Here is a 19167-nt window from a genome sequence, read left to right on the forward strand (position 1 = left end):
TACAAAATGACTTACCATTGTAAAGCTTAAAATCTCCTCTTTCATCTGAAATTACTTAGATTATTTCTCATTCACGCATGAGTGAGCAAAAACAGATTGAAGAGGGGATACCAAAAAGTCACTGTATCTGGGTTAAAAAAGAAAACCACATTTTAAAAGGTTCAATATCTGCTCTTTATTTTGATACCTCAATTCCAGAAAATGGTCAAGAAATAACAAAGTTCTGGTTATTTGAAATAAGGTTTGAATTTCAATAATTATGGAAATACACGCATTGTTTTGAGGGAACAGAACTTTTTTACTTCTTGACCATTTTCTGTGATTAAGGTATCAAATAAAAGAGCAGATATTGAACTTTTTAGGCATGTGATTTTCTTTTTGAAATTCAGATACCCCCGCCAAATTAGTTTTTGGTATCCTTTCTTCATTTTTTGCTCACTCATGCGTGAATGAGGAATAATCTACGTAATTTCAGATGAAAGAGGAGATTCTAAGATTCATTGGTAGATTGCATTTACGATTAAGTTATGATAAATCATCGCTAAATCTCGCGGTTTCGTTTTTTTGTGGGACGCACTGTATAGGGCCTATGATGAAGTGCATTATGACCAAACTTGTATTATAAGTCAATTTTAACCAATTTCATATCATCATGGCCTGAGATGTAAAATCAATTGGACTAGTATTTAGTGTCAGTTTATGAAATCGAGTATTACCTATTGAGATGATGAATTTGTAGGCCTATAATATACAATTCCTGGAAAATGCCGTCTTTTTGATAAAAGATGCGTGATCCCTTTTCCGTTTTAATCAAAACTGCATGTTTTTAGAATTTCTAACAAGAATGACTGAAAATATTTCTTATTACACATTAACATATGAACCTGATCGTAGTGTTCCAAATATTAATTCTAGCATGTCCAAAGACAGAAATAATGAGGGGCAGAGATGTGTGTGTGTGAGAGAGAGAGAGGGGTATATATGGCCCTGGAAAGCGAAGGGGGGGGGGGTGCACGCTTGGGGTGCTGAGGCACCCCACGAATTACCAGGGGGTGCTTCGTGTGTTATTTACCGTATGCAGCACCCCTGGAACTCTGGTTGGTATATTATAGCAGAAATGTAACCAAAATTTCCTTGATTTTGTTGTGAAACCATTCCCCCTTTTTGCTTGTCAAATTTAAACCAGCTCCCCTGTAAAAAAAAAACGTTCCCATCTATATAGGGCCTGCAGAGATTTAGGGGGGGAGGATAAAAGGTGAAGGAGGAGAAGGGGGTGAGATGTGTTACTACTCCCTTCTCCTCCTACTACCACGCACGTTTACTATCAAACATTAATTAAAAATGACCGAAAGAAATCATGAACTAATTAAGAAGTTTGAATTCACCATTGATTGAAGTTAAGAGTTAAGATGTTAAAATTTGCTCAATTTCTCGTTCTAAAAATGCAAAATCTCCTAAACCCACCTTACTAATTTCCATGCAACATTTGAACATGCACGGTAAAATGATAAGAGTCATTCCATGGGAGCGGACAGTCATAAGCACAAGGGCTTGAAAAAGGACGTCCCACAATTGCAATATAGGGGCGGAAATGACCGTAACTTTCGGGGAGGGGGGGGGGGGGGGAGAGAATGGCGACATAAAGGTAACGGTTTTTTTTCTCAATTTAGTCATGGGATGTAACACAGTTACCACCCGTCTTCTCTGTACTATTTTTCTTCTTTCTTTATTTTCTCTCCCCCCCCTTCGGTTTTTCTTTCTTACTACCATAAAAAGTTATGATTAAACATTGATTTGGCGCTACCCTAGAGGTTAAAATAAAAATTTCAACCTCCCCATGCCGTTACTTTTCCTTTTCTTCTTTTTCTTCTCCAGTATCCCCTTTCTTTCTCTCCGATTTTCTGACGAGTCCTTCTCACCCTTTCCCCCTCTCTCTCCCTACCCCGCTCTCTTTTTTAATATAAATCGAATAGTATAGGAATTTCATATGGTTATCATAGTGCATTGTTTAGTCAATAAGATCAATAAAATAGTTTTAATATAATATATCTTTAAAAAATGTAAATGTTCTTATAGATTATATAACAACATTTACATTAAAAAAATATGTAAGGAAAGATTAGGGGAAAATATAAAAGAAGGTCTATTAAATAAAGAAATGTGGGTTTTGTAACCCTTAATCATTTCCGCTTTTTTCCCCTTGCCCTTTCCCCTTTCTTTCTTATATTTATTTTTGTGTAAAAGCTTTTCAGTCTTTTCAGACTATTTAAATCGAAATTATAGGCAATTCAAATAGTTATCATAGTGCATTGTTTACTAAGTGAATAAGATCAATAAATAGTCTTTATATAATATACCTTAGAAAATGTAAATGTTCTTATAGATTATATAACAACATTACATTAAAAAAAAATATTAGAAAGTCAAAAAGGGGCCTAAGCTTTCGATCCTAGCAGAATCTTCGTCGGAGGCAAAATGACAAACATATAAAGTTAAAAAAATATGTAAGAAAAGATTAGGGGAAAATATAAAAGAAGGTCAATCAAATAAAGAGAAGTGGGTTTTGTAACCCTTTATTTCAGTGACTTCATTTCCCCTTTTTTAATGGAGAGAGGAAAAAGGGTGATGTCCCCAACTCCCCATTTAGATTGCATTTCGTGTTTATTCTCTTCCCCGTCCCTTTCAAATGCCTTGTGCCTTATGCCCTGTGATCTTGGATGGGAGCGTTTCATATAAAAAAATCGCCAGTGATTTTCACCGGCTGATTATATATGAACCAATCAGATGCAGGGGTTTGCAGTTGCTTAACCAAAGTGAGTAAAAATCACTAAAATTTGTTTCATAAAATGTTTTCACTCACCCCTTCCCCATATCGTTGGAAATTACATGTTGCAATCAATAAATATTTTTCAACATAGATATAGATGGCGCTATACACATTGACAGATAAAAAAAAGATAGGTAAATGGCGCTAGTGTTGTGTATACATGAATTCTAGTCAAGCGAAAAACTACCGAATATTTTCTCATGAAGCCTGCCAGAATGTCGGGTGTTACGCCGAAAAGGAAGGAGATTTACAAATATGAAGCCCCATGGACATTATATAGTATGAATTGGGGAGTCAGACCGGACAAACGGTTCAGATTGGCGGTGGGAAGTTTCGTCGAAGAATACAATAATAAGGCAAGTAAAAATCTTCACGATTTCTCATAGGCTTTGTACACTGCACTGCGATGATGTGTAGCTAGTCACACAAACTATGATGAGTGTGAACGTGATGACAGTGTGTGAATTTGAATTGTGATGTGATACTGATGATATTGATAAAAATGATCCTATTGAAGCCAGGCAAATGGCAGCTGGGGTGACCATAATTTGCACACGTTAATGTCAGCCGCCAGGATGGCTGGAATTTGGAAAACTTGTAGAATCTACTTAATCATATGCTTGTACTTGTAGGCCCCCTAAATGTAAATTGTAATTGTAGTTTCAGTTTGTACAGTAGGCCTAACTGTATTCTGTAATGTAACGAGCCTCAGAGGTTGGTCACCAGGCGGTCAGTTTTGTTTTCCTTTCCCATGTCATGTTTTTATTAATGAGTAATGTTAATGAATAATGTGCAGTGCCATTTGCCAGGAATGAAGGGAGGCAGCGTATCTCAGTTGGTTAGATTAGAGCGGATGTTTCGGATAAGATCGTAGATCTCAACGTGAGGGGTCGACTTCGAGTCCCGCTCATGCCGAAACACGTCTAACAAATAATCTGATGCTATAGCGTTGTGTGTTAGTGTGCCTCACCACTGTATTCATTGCAGGTGTGAATGCAGTTGGAAAACACTCAAACAAATGTTGGTCCCGTGTATATAGGAGAGTCACAACCTATGCCCGTTAAAACCAATACACTATTCATCAAAGAGTAGGGTGTTCACCTGGGGTATTGCACCTGCCAGTCGCGGTAAAATTCAAGTCAAGTCAAACTAGACGTTCATATGCCATAATATTATCAACATAATGATTGTGGGCATTAATGGAAAGACAAGACAAGAAAAATAGGTAAAACAATGAAAATTAGGGTCGGTCTGAACAATTTTTGTAGTTTATTTTCAGAACATTTTTTCTTTATTATTTCATGTTGGATTGCTAAAATTTGATAGGGAACTTTGACTCATTCATTAGAAGACACCGACACTGTCTTAGCATGCTATTACTACCTTGATAACCTAGATCTTAATGGGATTAAAAAGATAATTGTTTAAAATTATGTCTTTATTCTCTCCTTACAGGTTCAAATCGTAGCTCTAAATGAAGAGACTTCGGAATTCGAAGCGAAGAGTACGTTTGATCATCCCTACCCGACGACTAAAATCATGTGGATACCTGATAATGTAAGCAATATTCCCTCTCAAATCAGTAGTATCTGTGTTTAAAGTTCTGTCTTTATAGTATCAGGGACTCGGTTTTAAGGGGAGTGAGAGCGATAGCTCGCTACTGCTCGCCTTAATCCATTTTAGATAGAGGTGGAGTGATTTATCGCTCGCCTCAGTGAATTAGATTTTCTTATGACATGAAATGATAAATGCAGAAAAACTAGAAATCAGGCGATATCATACACATTGACATTTGTATTAATTGCTTGTTTATTTCCATGTATAATCTCTATTCTGACATCATTTAACCTGAACGATAGAACAAGAGTGTCGGTCAATGATCCCCTACCGCGGCTCCTCTTAAAACTTTTAGGAGAGCTTTTTATTGCTCCCCTCATAATTATAAAACTGAGTCCCCGTAGTATACATACCTGTAGCGCTTAAAGGGGCACTCCAGGTTGAATATATTATGATTTGAACAGATAAAATCAGACAAACAACACTAAAAATTTGATCAAAATCGGACAAGGAATAACAAAGTTATGGCATTTTAAAGACTTGCATTATTACTGTGAAACATTATTAGAAACTCTGCATTTCTTCATGAATATTCATTGAGCAAACTGATGATGTCATATTCCCTCTTGTTCTTTTGTATTTACATGTACATGTACATGTATATGAAATTAGGTTTATTCAAATTTTTCCCTCTAAGAACTAAACAAAATTGGATTACTGATTTATTAGATATGCTGCAACTTATTTCATTAGAAGGGAGACATATCAGTTGAGAAACAAAACATAAGTAAAAGGAAAGTGGGGATGTGACATCAGCCCACCTAATGAATATTCATGACTACATGCATCTAACTCTTTTCACAATATATTGCTAAACTTTAAAATTCAATAACTTAGGTATTAGTTATCCGATTTTGATGAGATTTTCAGCATTTTGCTCTGTGAATTTTACTCTATTTATTTAGATACAAATAATTCCAGCCCAGAGTACCCTTTAAGTAAGGCTGAACGTCTCTAAACATCCTGACCTTAAGGATTATTACATGTACATGTATTTCACCATAGTTATGATCAGATTGTCACATGCCCACACACAATGCACTTTCTCCACTCCCTGTGAAACAATATTGGAAGAGTTTCCAACCTCAATTGCTACTTTGGCTTTTTCCTCCAAATCGGGTATTCATTTAAAATCCTGTCTAAAGTAATGATTTGGTATGATGATGGGAATGATGATGATGATGATAATGATGATGATTATGATGATTATGATGAGGATGATGATAATGATGATGATGGTGATGAGGATGAGGATGAGGATGATGATGATGATGATGATGATGAGGATGATAATGATGATGATGATGATATGATGATGATGAGGATGATAATGATGATGATGATGATAATGATATGATGATGATGATAATGATGATGATGATAATGATGATGATGATGATAATGATGATGATGATAATGATGATGGTGATGATGATGATGATGATGAGGATGATGATGATGATGATGATGATGAGGATGATAATGATGATGATGATGATAATGATGATGATGAGGAGGAGGAGGGGAGAGGATGATGATGATGATGATGATAATGATGATGATGATGATGATGATGATGATGATAATGATGATGATGATGATGATAATGATGATGATGATGATGATGATGATGATGATGATGATGATGATTATGATAATGATATGATGATGATGATGATGATGATGATGATGATGATGATGATGATGATGATGATGATGATGATGATGATGATGATAATGATAATGATTATGATGATGAGGAGGAGGGGAGAGGATGATGATGATGATGATGATAATGATGAGGAGGAGGGGAGAGGATGATGATGATCTGATGAGAGGAGGAGGAAGATGATGATCATGATAATAATGATCATAATACTAATGATATTAATGAATTAATGATATTTACAACAGAAGGGTTCTCCCTGTAAAGGCCATTGTTAATTAGTTATCCGGTCTTGTTCTTTTCACGATGATGAACGCCGATTCTTATAGAAGGGTGTGTTTCCGGATCTCTTGGCAACCAGTGGAGATTATCTGCGAGTTTGGCGAGTCGGAGATACAGATACAAGATTGGAATGTCTTCTTAATAATGTAAGTAAAGTAGCGTCATTATCAGCAAATTGTTTACATATATACAAACATTGGGAAGTTCACCAAGATGGCAGGTTGGTTTCAATAAAAGCTGAAAAAATTTGAGAATGAAGGTATGTTGAAAATCCACGAAAGAACGTGAGATATATATGGAATTTTCAAGTTTTCGATTTGTGACTTCATATGTGAGCAGCTCTCTTGCTTATAATGTGTGTAATCCATTCAATTTTTTAATGGAATATGATGAACAAAAATACAAAAAAAAACATGTTTCTCATAGAAGGGGTGATTAATTTTTGAAATGAGGTGGCTGATGATATATCCACCACAGAAATAAAATCACTATTTAGAAAATGACATTTTTTGGAAGTACAGTCCGACCTCTCTTATATCCGGCCTCCCCTTATCTGGATCTCTCTATTATCCGGACGCACACTTGCCGAGATTTTTTTTTTTTTCAGTTCAATCTAGTACGTGAGGAAATGAGATTTCAATCTAAACTCAATCCTATACGCAAACTCACTTTGATTACATATATTTTCCAATATAGTCTACCCATACCTACAACAACATTATTTTTCATGAAAATCACCGACAGAATTTAGGCAGGATAATTTTCCAGTAAATCAGGGCCAGCGCAAGCATTTCATCACGTTCTCTTTTCGTTTCCCGGGAAAAACAATGCGTGTCTTGCTAGCTAACGCTAGGCCTCAATACGGACAGCGCCATCTATCATGTTTGAGCCTACAGTCAGTATAACAATGGCTGACATTGGGAAGCTGCGATACCCACCGCGATGATCTAATTCTCTTTCGACGTATGCTCAATCATTTTAGTAGGTAAACTATCCAACAGTTTTGGCCATCGATCGATTTCATTTCTGTAAAAATACCGCCTATAATTTGCACTGACACAGCAGTGAATACTGTCTGTACGCCCACTACAATAAATAACGTGTAGCTACCGTCGTTAATGTTGGGCAGGCAGCAGCTGTGTGTATTTAATATTGGGTCTCCCAGATCCGGATAAATCCCTTATCCGGATTGGTGCTGGTCCCAACGTGTCAGGATAAGAGAGGTCGGACTGTAAATGACATGACAAATGGGGGAACTGCTTATCTGTGATGGTATTCATAACTTTGACAGATTTTTATAAAACTTTTAACAATATTTTTCTCTAATGCAGAGCGAGACTATAGGCGCCGCTTTTCCGACGGCAGCTGAATGAATTTGATTTTTTTTTTATTCCTGGGTTTTTAAAGTCTTTTTGAGCAAGACCTTTTGTAATTTTAACCAATGTCTTTAAATCAAGTATATTTTTATGATTCGTTTCCTATTAGAACAAAAACTCAGATTTCTGCGCTCCTCTGACGTCGTTTGATTGGAACGAGGTGGACCCTAATCTGCTGGGGACGTCCAGCATCGATACGACGTGTACTATCTGGGGATTGGAGACGGGACAGATCGTTGGGAGGGTTAACATGGTGACAGGCCACGTCAAAACACAACTCATCGCTCACGATAAAGAGGTACGTGTACTGTATATATTTTGGAGGGGTGACCTGTACCAAAACAGAACCCCTAAGAATTAAAGAGGTGATGAGGAATGGATAGAGTACCGTAAGAGGATGTAGAAAGGAAGGATCGAGAGATGGTTAATGAAGGAGAGAAGAGGAGAATGGAAAGAAGACCATGATGGACATAAATAGTTAGAAGGCAGTGGTGATACAGTGAGTGGACTTAAGAAAGCATAACTGATTGGATTGTGGGGGGTGGGGATTTGGAGATTTTGAGAAAGATTGATTTAGGAGGTGAGGAAGGAGAGAGCCAGGCCCAGGGATGCAAAAGATGTAGGAGAGGTTTAGGGTTGAGAGGGAAGGTAGGATTTTTACATGTGGACAAGATGAGAAAAGGAATGTAGTTTTAAAAAGGTAAGGGAGCTAGGAGTGGAAAGATGAGGAGGCTGTTATATGACCATAGTCTTCATGGAAAAATTAAACTGTACAAACTTTTCATCATCTGTAGAGTGCAGTCATTTTCCATGTATAAAACTGTTTGAGAATATATTTTTTGTGTTGTTAACTTTATAATTCACTTCTCCACTAGTGATTTTACAATGATTAACCTTATCCAAAAAGGGGAGCCTATACATTTGTATTATTTTTAAAAGTTCTTTGTTTAACACAGGGTGGCCCCTTCACTAGTCTTGCATCTGTTTTCCAAGAGGCCCTGTAAATAGATATTACAATATATAATGCAAACAAATAAATCCTTCCATCAATGACAGTAATATTATGAGCAATCATAACTTCTTCTTCCTCACCCTCATACTCAAGGTTTACGACATCGCATTCAGCCGAGCGGGAGGCGGTCGCGACATGTTTGCGTCCGTGGGCGCGGACGGTTCCGTGAGGATGTTCGATCTCAGGCATCTAGAGCACTCGACGATCATCTATGAAGACCCTCAGCATCATCCGCTCTTGAGATTAGCCTGGAATAAACAGGATCCGAACTACTTAGCTACCATGGCGATGGATTCATTTGAGGTTAGTGTTGTTCAGGGGTGGTGCTATGGGGGGGGGGAGGGGGAGGAATCACTCCTAATTTGCTCTTGAGATTAGCCTGGAATAAACAGGATCCGAACTACTTAGCTACCATGGCGATGGATTCATTTGAGGTTAGTGTTGTTCAGGGGTGGTGCTATGGGGGGGGGGGAGGGGGAGGAATCACTCCTAATTTGCTCTTGAGATTAGCCTGGAATAAGCAGGATCCGAACTACTTGGCTACGATGGCGATGGATTCGTTTGAGGTTAGTGTTATTCAGGGGTGGTGCTATGGGTCTATTTCCAATTGGTCTAATGCCATTTTGTCCAATTACCAAATCGTCTGCTATCATTTGGTCTACCATCAGTTCGTACTCTATCCACATGGTCTAATTGCCATATCGTCCACTCACCATTTAGTCTAATAACCAATTGGTCCAATAGCCATTTAGTCCGTAAACTAGTTGGTCTAATTGGATAAGTGTTAATTGGGCGAAATGAATGAAAAGAAAATGGGTATTAGACCAACTGGTTATTAGACGAACTGGTCATAGACGAACTGGTGATTAGATGAAGTGATTATTGGACCAAATGGTTGTTAGATAAAATGTTGATAGACGGAATGGCCTTAGCCCAAATGAAGGTAGACCAATGTGATGAGTGGATGAGTTGGCAATAGACCGATCGGCAGTTTACCGTGCTATGGGGGGGGGGTAGGTATTGCCCCTAACCAGCTCTTGTAATAAGCCCTTCAGAGGGCAAGGCAGTTCTTAATTTTTTTCTCATTTTATTTGATATATTCATTTACCAACAATATTCACGTGCTCATACAGGTTCAAATGAAACAAATCACTGAAGAGTTGCACATATGAAATACACAACATTGGTTCCATGATCTTTGCTCCAGCGACAATTGCTCGATGGATTATCTACACGTTCAGCCAAACAAACCTAACATCCAAAACTAACTAAACCCTAATCCTTATCTTTGCATTATTCTTTACTAAAATCTCTATTGCAATCCCAACTCTAACCCTATGCTCTCTGAGATAAAGACCGGAGCAAATGTCGCAGGACCAAATGTTGTATCACCGTTCTTTTCATTTGAAAGAAAGGTAGCAGACGTTACTTAATATATATCATGGTCAGAGAGTTTGGACTATAATAAAAATGAAAAATAAAAAAGAGGTATCCTTTTTGATAAAAGAGTTTTGCCTGGAATATTTATATGAAATCGTTGATTCTCTTCATTTCTAGGTTATTATTTTGGATGTCAGGGTTCCGTGCACACCGGTCGCCAGACTCAACAACCATCGAGCATGTGTGAACGGCATCGCCTGGGCTCCACACTCTTCTTGCCACATATGTACAGCTGGTGAGTCGCAATTAGAAGAAATTTTTATTTCCGTTTTATTTGATTTGATTTCTTTCAAAAATTCAAAGGAATTTAGATCCGTTTTGAACATGCTGGTAAGTCAGGATTGAAGAATTTTTGTCTTGGGTGGATGAAAAACCTGCTTGCAAATTTTAAGTGTTTAGGCACAGTATACAGTATTTGTCTCCGGACTTTGAAACAGAGGGTGGTGGGTTTGAATGTTAATTTATTTATTTATTCATTTATTCATTCAATCAATCATTTATTACATCATTCATTCATTCAATCATTTATTTAATCATTCATTCATTCAATCAATCATTTAATTATTCATTCATAGATTGATTGATTGATTGATTCAGACCTTCATTTTTGAGGAGCGCGATCGCGCCGGCGCACCTACCGCGCTCCAAAAAATAATAAGTAGAACAAAAAATTGCGCTCCTAAGGAAAAAAAAAAAATTCTAAAATTTCACATTTTACATCTTTAAATCCATGAAAGGCCATCTATTTTCCATAATTCCTTGAAATTATTTTGATTTAGTTGAAAACTATCAGAAAAATGAAGAATATTCACCTCTTTCCCGACTCTGATTTGAATTTAAACTCGGTAAATATTGTAGTCCCATATGTAGATTTTTTTTGCAGGAGCGCAATATTTTGTAAACGTATTGACCCAGGCCTAGTATCACCACAGATCAATTAATAGCTACACAGCTATTGCATATACGATGTTATGAAAAATCTACAATTTATCATACATGTATTGTATTGAATTGATTTGAGCTCCTCAAGAAGAGCGATTCTGAGGAGCTCAATTGAGCTCCTCAAATAATGAGGAGAGCGATTTATTGAGCTCCACGAAATTATAAACGTGAAGGACGGACTGATTGATTGATTGATTGATTCATTCATTTGTGTATTAATTATTTTCAGGCGAGATGATTGGCACAGTAGATCATAAACGTCGCATGATTGAAACAAATATGAATAGAATCATTGTCTATTGTATACTGTATCTAAAATTATTCTGTTGAAATTTTGTTTTGCCCTCAGCCGATGACCATCAAGCGTTGATTTGGGACATACAACAGATGCCTCGGGCCATTGAAGACCCTATCCTAGCATACACTGCAGAGGGAGAGATCAATCAGATACAATGGGCTTCGACACAGCCAGACTGGATCGCCATCTGCTATAATAACTGTCTGGAGATTCTTAGGGTATAGGTGGAGGCAAGGTAGGGGTAGAGCTGACAGATGGACTGACTGACTGACGGACGGACGGACAGGCAGGATCCTGTCCTAGCTTTCAAGCTGATACCAGGGGGAAAAAAATCATGGGGGGGGGGGGGCTCGGGGCGATATCGCCCTGGAAAATGCTCAAAAGTGTCCTGGCTTCTACACACCCAGACTGGATTTCTATCTGCTATAACTGTCCGGAGATTCTTGGACCTATATTCTCAAGTCGAATATGATTCAAACTCTGGTTAATAGTTGTGGTTTAACTATGGAAAGCACTTTGTGACATAAATTTCTATCAGCTAATCTGACTCTGAAATCATTCTGAACTGTCTGGAGAAGATTGATAAGGTTATTGTCTTCCCCATTAAAGAATTTAATAGGGAAAAGCACACTTAACATAAGAAGCATGCCTTGAAAACACATTTTTGACACCCCTTGCCTTCCCATAAGTTTAGCAGACTAAAGGCCACCGCACACCTTATGACCTGACTGGTCTACGACTGGTCTGCGACAGAGTGAAGGGAAAAGTGACGTCACAGCTCTTGTCAACTTGAGAGTCGCAGACCGGTCAGAGACAAATTGCAAGAAAAATCGTAAGGATTTGACATGTTGACTCCTTACAAGTGGATACGCAGTAGTAAGCTATCAGTTATGGCAAAAAGCAAAAAGGCATGGGTGAATCGCAGACAGAGGGTACTGTAGTCGGATCGCAAGGTGTGCAGTGTCGAGGCTTATGACTACCATGCGATTCATGTCCCCTCACTCAGTCGTAGACCAGTCGGATCGAAACGTGTGCGGTGGCCTTATGACCATGGCCTAGGTTAACACAAGGCTATAGGGTGAAGCAAGGTCGGTGTGGGCTAGACAGATGGACTGACAGACTAATTGATGGACGTACAGACTGACAAAGGTTTAGTGGAACAGAAATGAGAGAAAGAGAGAGGGAGTGAGTGATAAAGTGATCATAATAGACCAGGGGTCCGTTGCAGAAAGAGTTGCGTTTAAACGCAAGCCAATAAATCAATCGCAAGTCCCAAATGCGCGCTGTTGATTGGTTGAAAATCAAGTTGCGCATGATATTTAGAGTTGCGATTGATTGCAACTCTTTCTGCAACGGGCCCCTGTTCCCTTAGGACTATAAATACAGAAAAAGAGAAGCAGAGATAGAGAGAAAGAGCCAGAGATGTGGAAATTAATAGAGAGTTCAGAATGTTTGTATTTAAGGTACCGATAAGTATGGAAGCTTAAAAGTGCCACCCAGATGCTCATATAATCATCTCATCATGTCTACATCTCTTAGGGAAAAGGTTAAGATGACAAGATCTTAGATCTCGTCATGTCTACATCCTGTAAGAGAGATGATCAAATGACGAGATCTTGGTTCTCGTCATGTCTACATCTTGTGGGAGAGATGATCAGATGGCAAGATCTTGTATCCTAGATCTTGCCATCTGATCATCTCTTCTAAAAGATGAAGACATGACGAGATCCAAGGTATTGTCATCTCTTCCACAGGATGTAGACATGACGAGATCCAAGATCTTGTCATCTGATCATCTCTCCCAAGGGATGTAGACATGACGAGATCTCGATCTCGTCATCCTTTTCTCTACGAGATGTAGACATGACGAGATGATTATATGGACATCCGGGTGGCACTTTTAAGCTTCCATAGATAAAGAACTTGAATGTTAAAAAAAGGGCAATTCCATAAAACATGTATGTCCATCTGCCTATAAGCTGGACCTTCCTCGAACGATTTGCCTCTATTACTACTTCATATGAACAGTTATGATGCTCTCAAATTGTCACTGTTTGAGAATGTCAAGAAATGAAGAAAAGAAGTGAGAAAAATGAGGGGTCGGGCATATAAAAAGATTGACCATTTTATGGAATTGCCCCAGATAGAAAAGAGTCACCATGAACGCGACTGAATTGAACGGACAACTTGTAAAGCTTACTGACCAAGAGAAGTTTTGTGCATGGCCTCTACCTTGCTAATTGTATATTCCATGTGTATAGGGATGTTCAGATATTGCGCAATATTAACCTCCCGAATAGGGCAATGGCAACATCGACACTAACACTGGTCCACAGTTTTAGGCCATTAAAATCTTTGTCGGGACAGTTCATGGCTAAATTTGCTAGCCCGTCATGAGCAGTTCAAAAATAACTTGTCAAGCCATTAGAAGAACGATAATGAAATAGATCTTTCGGCCTTCTTATCTTTGGTATGAAAACAGAAAAGTTATTGCGATTTATTATGCAATGTCTGAACGTGCCCTCATGTTTTCATAATCATTATTCCATATTGTGTATACTTCACTAAGTTTATTCAGAACCTTAAAGATATATCCAATATAGGACCAGCATTTCCTCATTAACTATTTATTTCTGACTAATGTATATTTGATGTCACAAATTCTAAGTAGTATGACAAGTTTTGAAATCATTGAATGTGCATGAAAGTGGTTCATTTGAATTCATGAATTTTCCAGTTGAAATTAGCCCATTTTAACTTTTCATTGAGCTTGAAGACAAAGTAACTTTTTATTGGATTCCAAATCATAGTATGTTCAGCTGCTAAATCAATCATAATTATTATCATTAAGGTCAAACAAGAATGATGAAAGGTTCATTAACCAACTCAATTAATAGGCGTGTTCAGACCGCCTCAAAGTGTGAGAATACCGTACTAGGTATTCTCTAACCAGAGAATTTACCCTGATCTACCCGATCATAAAATGCCAGGTATTTTTGCCAATGTGAGAGCAAAATACTCGTAATATTCCCAAAAGAAAATACCCGCTCAATAGTAGGCACTTGCCGAAATTACAAGAACATTCGCAGGGCCGTGGATATTCTGGCAGTGCGAATGAAAATTTTAGGTACTTTCAGCAACTTTCTCAACCCAGCGAGCAGCTGGGCATGAGTGTGGACTCGCCTGCTAATCAGCCCGTGTGCATGCTTGTAGAAAACTGTAAGAACACGCCCCAAAAGTGTCTGTTTTGGGTCGGTGTGAATGCAGACAATAATTATTATGTATGATGATGATGAAATAATTTGAAATCTAATATACCACGTCGCTTGTCAATAAGGAAGGGGTATCAGAAATTTAAAAAATTCTTCGGTTATTCACACATCTAATTATTTTTAAAGGCTGAAATATTCAGCTATTGATTATAGAGGTGAATACATTAAAAATGATATCATAAATGCGGACATTTGGATGATAAAACTCCTCTGATTATGATGATAATGAAATATTTGTAATCTAATAATACCATGTAGCATGCATATGTAATGATGGTTTATCATAATTGACATAGCATGCATTATTCATGTAAATATTTTTACTAGTATAATTGATTTGATATCTCTTATTTATTATCATGTTCGTTTTGTTACCGAATAATTGTATTGTATATATTGTATGTTATTGCCAAATTGAAACCACCAATATTACAGGCTGTTTTCATGCGATTCAAGGAAACCACAACCCAAGAAGAGAAGCAATTTTATTGGAAAGAGTAAAACAAGAGGAACAATTTAAAACAAGTTTCACCAAAATCGGTTGTGAAATAAGCAAGTTATGGACATTTAAAAAGTCTTGTACTTTCTATGGGTATCCTCAAATTGGCAAACATGCTTCAAAATGGCTGATTTTGTGGACAACCTTCCACTTGTTTTGTACACAAATTTTCAGATTTTCCCCTTTATTTTACATATTTCACATCATTTCCTCCTGACCTTGACATATGTGGTGTGAATTATATTTTCCCATGACATATGTTGTGCTCAGAAGGAGGAAAGATGCAATTTGAAAGATAATGGGAAAAATCTGAAAAATTGTGTACAAAACAAATGGAGACTTGTCCACAAAATCAGCCATTTTGAAGCATGTTTGCCAATTTGAGGATCCCCATAGAAAGTACAACAAGACCCTTTAAACGTCCACAACTTGCTTATTTCACTATCGATTTTGATGAAACTTGTTTTAAATTGTTCCTCTCATTTTACTCTTTCCAATAAGATTGTTTCTCTTCTTGGGTTTTGGTTTCCTTTAATTTTTCCTAGTTAATCAAGAAGACCAAACGGGCATTAGACGAAGTGGAATTAGACCAAGTGGTAAATTTGTCCCGTGGCCACTAATGTTGTGCTCCTCTTGGCCGAATTTGGCTATGATGACAATTACATGTATGTGGCCTTGGTATGGCTCTGTTGGGCTTGTTTTGGGGCTTAACTGCTCTTTGGACCCCATGGCCCAAAATTCACAAAGGTGGTTTGAAAACCAATGGTTGAACCCATGGTTTATGCAGATTTCCTGTATAAATTGCGCTTATTTACCGCATATATTAAAAAATGTCCCATGCTGATGCGCGCTTTTGTCACAGTGCACCAAATTGATGCCTGTTGCTGTGGTTATCCACGAGTCCACTGTTTTGATTTAATGAATCTACTCTTCAAACAGTGGACTCATTAATTAATAAAAAAGAATAATTAACCATGGCAACAGTTGGCTAATCAATTTTGTTTGGTACCCATCGAAAATTGTGACTATTTTTGTTATTTTTTTGTATCATTATTTTAATGTGTACTTCCAAAAGTGTTGTTCAGTGTTTTATATCAATCAATGAGTGCAATGTTTAATAATTGTGTCTGTTCTGTTAAATTGTAGAGGTACACACATTTCATAGATCCCAGTTTAATCTGCCATAACTCCTCAAATTGGCAACTTTTGTTGATTTTTCTACGTATTTTCATACTTTGACAAAATTAAAATATGGATTTTGATATCACATGGGTCAGAATGAATGATAGAACTTAGCACACTGATTATAACGAAAAGTTACCAATTTGATTTTTTTTTAATCATGAATTTCCAAGTAAAGGAATTGCATCATTTTTTTCTTACTCATGGTAATGCCCTGCGGAGCATTTCACGAAAGGACTTGTCGGACATTTTATCCGACTGTTACCATAGTAACAGTGCTTATCAGCCAATCAACATCAAGGAAAGTTGTCAGATCTGACAACTTCTCGGATGGAAATATTGATGAAACACTTTCTGGTGTGAGTAAGAAAAAACAGATAAAACAAGGCTCTACATTCTTCAAATTGGCAATTGGTTTAATCTTCTGATTGTACGTACATGGCTACTACATGACTTTCCAAATAAACAAAATATTAAATCAAATTTACATTTGCATAAATTTTTCATTCCCATAGTAGTTCTCATGCATTTGTAGGAAAATATCAGATATGTTTGAGGATCTACGTTCTTCAAATTGGCAACCATATTAATCTTTTAATTGTACATGCAGAGAACGGGAGTTCCTCTTAGCAACAGTAAATTGGAATTTGTTCATGTGTATGGTTATAGAACATGTTGATGATACTATTTTCAGTGTCGATTATGTTTGTAGCCCATCGAATATCATCTTGGAAATTTCTGTTTCGTGTCAAAATAAAGAATGCTGACACAACAATTACAATGTTAGAATGTTCAATGCCAGTAATGTTAGTAGCCAATTTATCATCATGTATTATTAAAGCCAAGGATGATGTAAACAAATGCCAAACATAATTTATTATAAGACAAATGAGGTGCTAATAGGGGTAAAATAATGTATGACCCTGTTCTCATTACACTTTCTAAAACTAGTTTACTGGAAACCGGTTCAGGAAACCAGTTTTGAAAATCGCTTTGCTAGCGTTCCCATTTGATCACATGATAATGGTTTTCAAAATCACTTCATGTAAAGTGATCTTGTTGCCATGGGAACGCTTTCAGTGGGGTGACACGTTTCGCGTGGAATTCGAAACCGCAGCGTAGGCTTTCTACACACACACACACACACAGTGTGTGGAGTAGTGTGCTCAAAATGTGCGAAGATCGATTCTCGAAGAACGGTTGTTCCTCACACTAAAACCAATTTAACGAGGCAAAGCGATCTTGAAAACTACATCGCGAGGTGGTTTTATGAACCGCTTTGGAAGATAGCTTCCAAGATCGCTTCGACCATTCTCATTATACGTTAAACTAGTTCCACTTAACTAGTTTTAGGAAGGTAGTGAGAACGGTGTCTTTATTCATGTCCAATATGAAATCCTCAGTATACTGCTCGAGCAATCCCATGTACATTTCTATGTAGGCTCAGCTTGTCATAATTGTAAATTATTTAGAATGTCTTTTTAAAAGAGATTGTCCAAATTTGTAAATTCAAAAGTTGCATGGTTTGTAAATAAATCTGAACATTGTCAATGTTAAAAGTCATGATGCATGTTTGTGATGTACTGTATCGGGGTAGAAAATTAATTTTTGTATTTTTTAAGTTTTTTTTTTCAACTTTGGCGCTATTGCTGAATTTGGGTGGCTGTGTCTTCCATTGTAAAGGTCAAGTCCACCCCAAAAAAATCTTGATTGAATAGAGAAGAATCAAACTAACATAACACTGAAAATTTAATCAAAATCGGATGTAAAATGAGTTATAGTTATGACATTTTAATGTTTCGCTTATTTTTCCCAAAACAATGATATGCATAACTCGGTGAAATGCAAATGAGGCAGTCAATGATGTCCCTCACTCACTATTTCTTTGTTTTTAATCACTTGAATTATACAATTTTTCATATTTTACAGATTTGACAATAAAGACCAACTTGACTGAACCATATAGTATAAAAAAATGCTAATTCCACATTTTCAGAGAGGAATTAATCATTGTTTCACTTAACAATGAGGAGAAAATTTGAATATTTTAAAATTATAAAATACAAAGAAATGGTGGATGACATCATAAGTCTCCTCATTTTTATGCCGACCAGGATTTGCATATAATTGTTATGTGAAATTAAGGGAAATTTTAAAATGTCCTTACTTTCTTATTTTACATGCGATTTTGATGAAATTTTCAGTGTTATGCTTGTTGGATTTTTCTCTTTTTATTCAAATCAACTTTTTTGGGGGTGGACTTGACCTTTTAAGAAAATGCAATAAGAGATCGCAATGCTTGAGTCACGTTGAATGAAAGCGACCGACGGTATGTCATTGGTAATAATGCAATAGTGTTTAGTCGGTGTGGAGTGGGTTTTGCCATTGTGACTGAGGCATAAGGGATAGTGAGGGAGAGAGAGAGTGAGACTACATGGATGGATGAGAAGTGGTTGATAGATAGATGGATGGATAGATAGGTAGATATAGATAGAGAGGTAGATAGATAAATAGATGGATTAATGGATGGATGGATAGATATATAGGTAGGTAGGTAGATAGATAGACAAACAGATAGATAGACAGATAGATAGATAGTGGAGCGTTGTGGCCCAGTGGATTACTCTCCGTACTTTGAAACAGAGGGTCGTTGGTTCAAATCCTAGCCATGGTGTAATTTCCTTCGGCAAGGAATTCATCCACAGTGTGCTGCACTCGACCCAGGTGAGGTAAATGGGTACCGGCAGGAAGTAA

The 19167-nt window shown here is 37.2% G+C and overlaps 1 protein-coding gene across 2 annotated transcripts; it reads left to right on the top strand.

Moving 5' to 3' along the window:
* Nucleotides 1–2943: 2943 nt before the first annotated feature.
* LOC129263874 (DDB1- and CUL4-associated factor 7) lies at nucleotides 2944–17972 on the top strand. 2 transcript variants are annotated; one of them, XM_064100810.1, is made up of 7 exons: nucleotides 2944–3183; nucleotides 4283–4384; nucleotides 6440–6538; nucleotides 7878–8066; nucleotides 8874–9083; nucleotides 10338–10455; nucleotides 11512–17972. In XM_064100810.1, the coding sequence occupies exons 1-7, from the start codon at nucleotides 3028–3030 to the stop codon at nucleotides 11682–11684; spliced, it is 1047 nt and encodes a 348-aa protein (XP_063956880.1). In that variant the 5' UTR covers nucleotides 2944–3027; the 3' UTR covers nucleotides 11685–17972. The 2 variants fall into 2 exon arrangements, with proteins under 2 accessions (XP_063956880.1, XP_063956881.1); XM_064100811.1 differs by having other exon boundaries at nucleotides 6443–6538.
* Nucleotides 17973–19167: the final 1195 nt, after the last annotated feature.

This window comes from Lytechinus pictus, chromosome 6 (genome assembly GCF_037042905.1).
Source record: "Lytechinus pictus isolate F3 Inbred chromosome 6, Lp3.0, whole genome shotgun sequence".
Classification (NCBI taxonomy): Eukaryota; Metazoa; Echinodermata; class Echinoidea; order Temnopleuroida; family Toxopneustidae; genus Lytechinus; species Lytechinus pictus.

Excerpts from the sequence above, each read along its gene's own strand:
- LOC129263874 (XM_064100810.1), top strand. The coding sequence starts at position 3,028 with ATGAAGCCTGCCAGAATGTCGGGTGTTACGCCGAAAAGGAAGGAGATT. Across the intron at positions 3,184-4,282 it reads TCGAAGAATACAATAATAAG|GTTCAAATCGTAGCTCTAAA; the intron begins GCAAGTAAAAAT and ends CTCTCCTTACAG. Across the intron at positions 10,456-11,511 it reads TTGCCACATATGTACAGCTG|CCGATGACCATCAAGCGTTG; the intron begins GTGAGTCGCAAT and ends TTTTGCCCTCAG.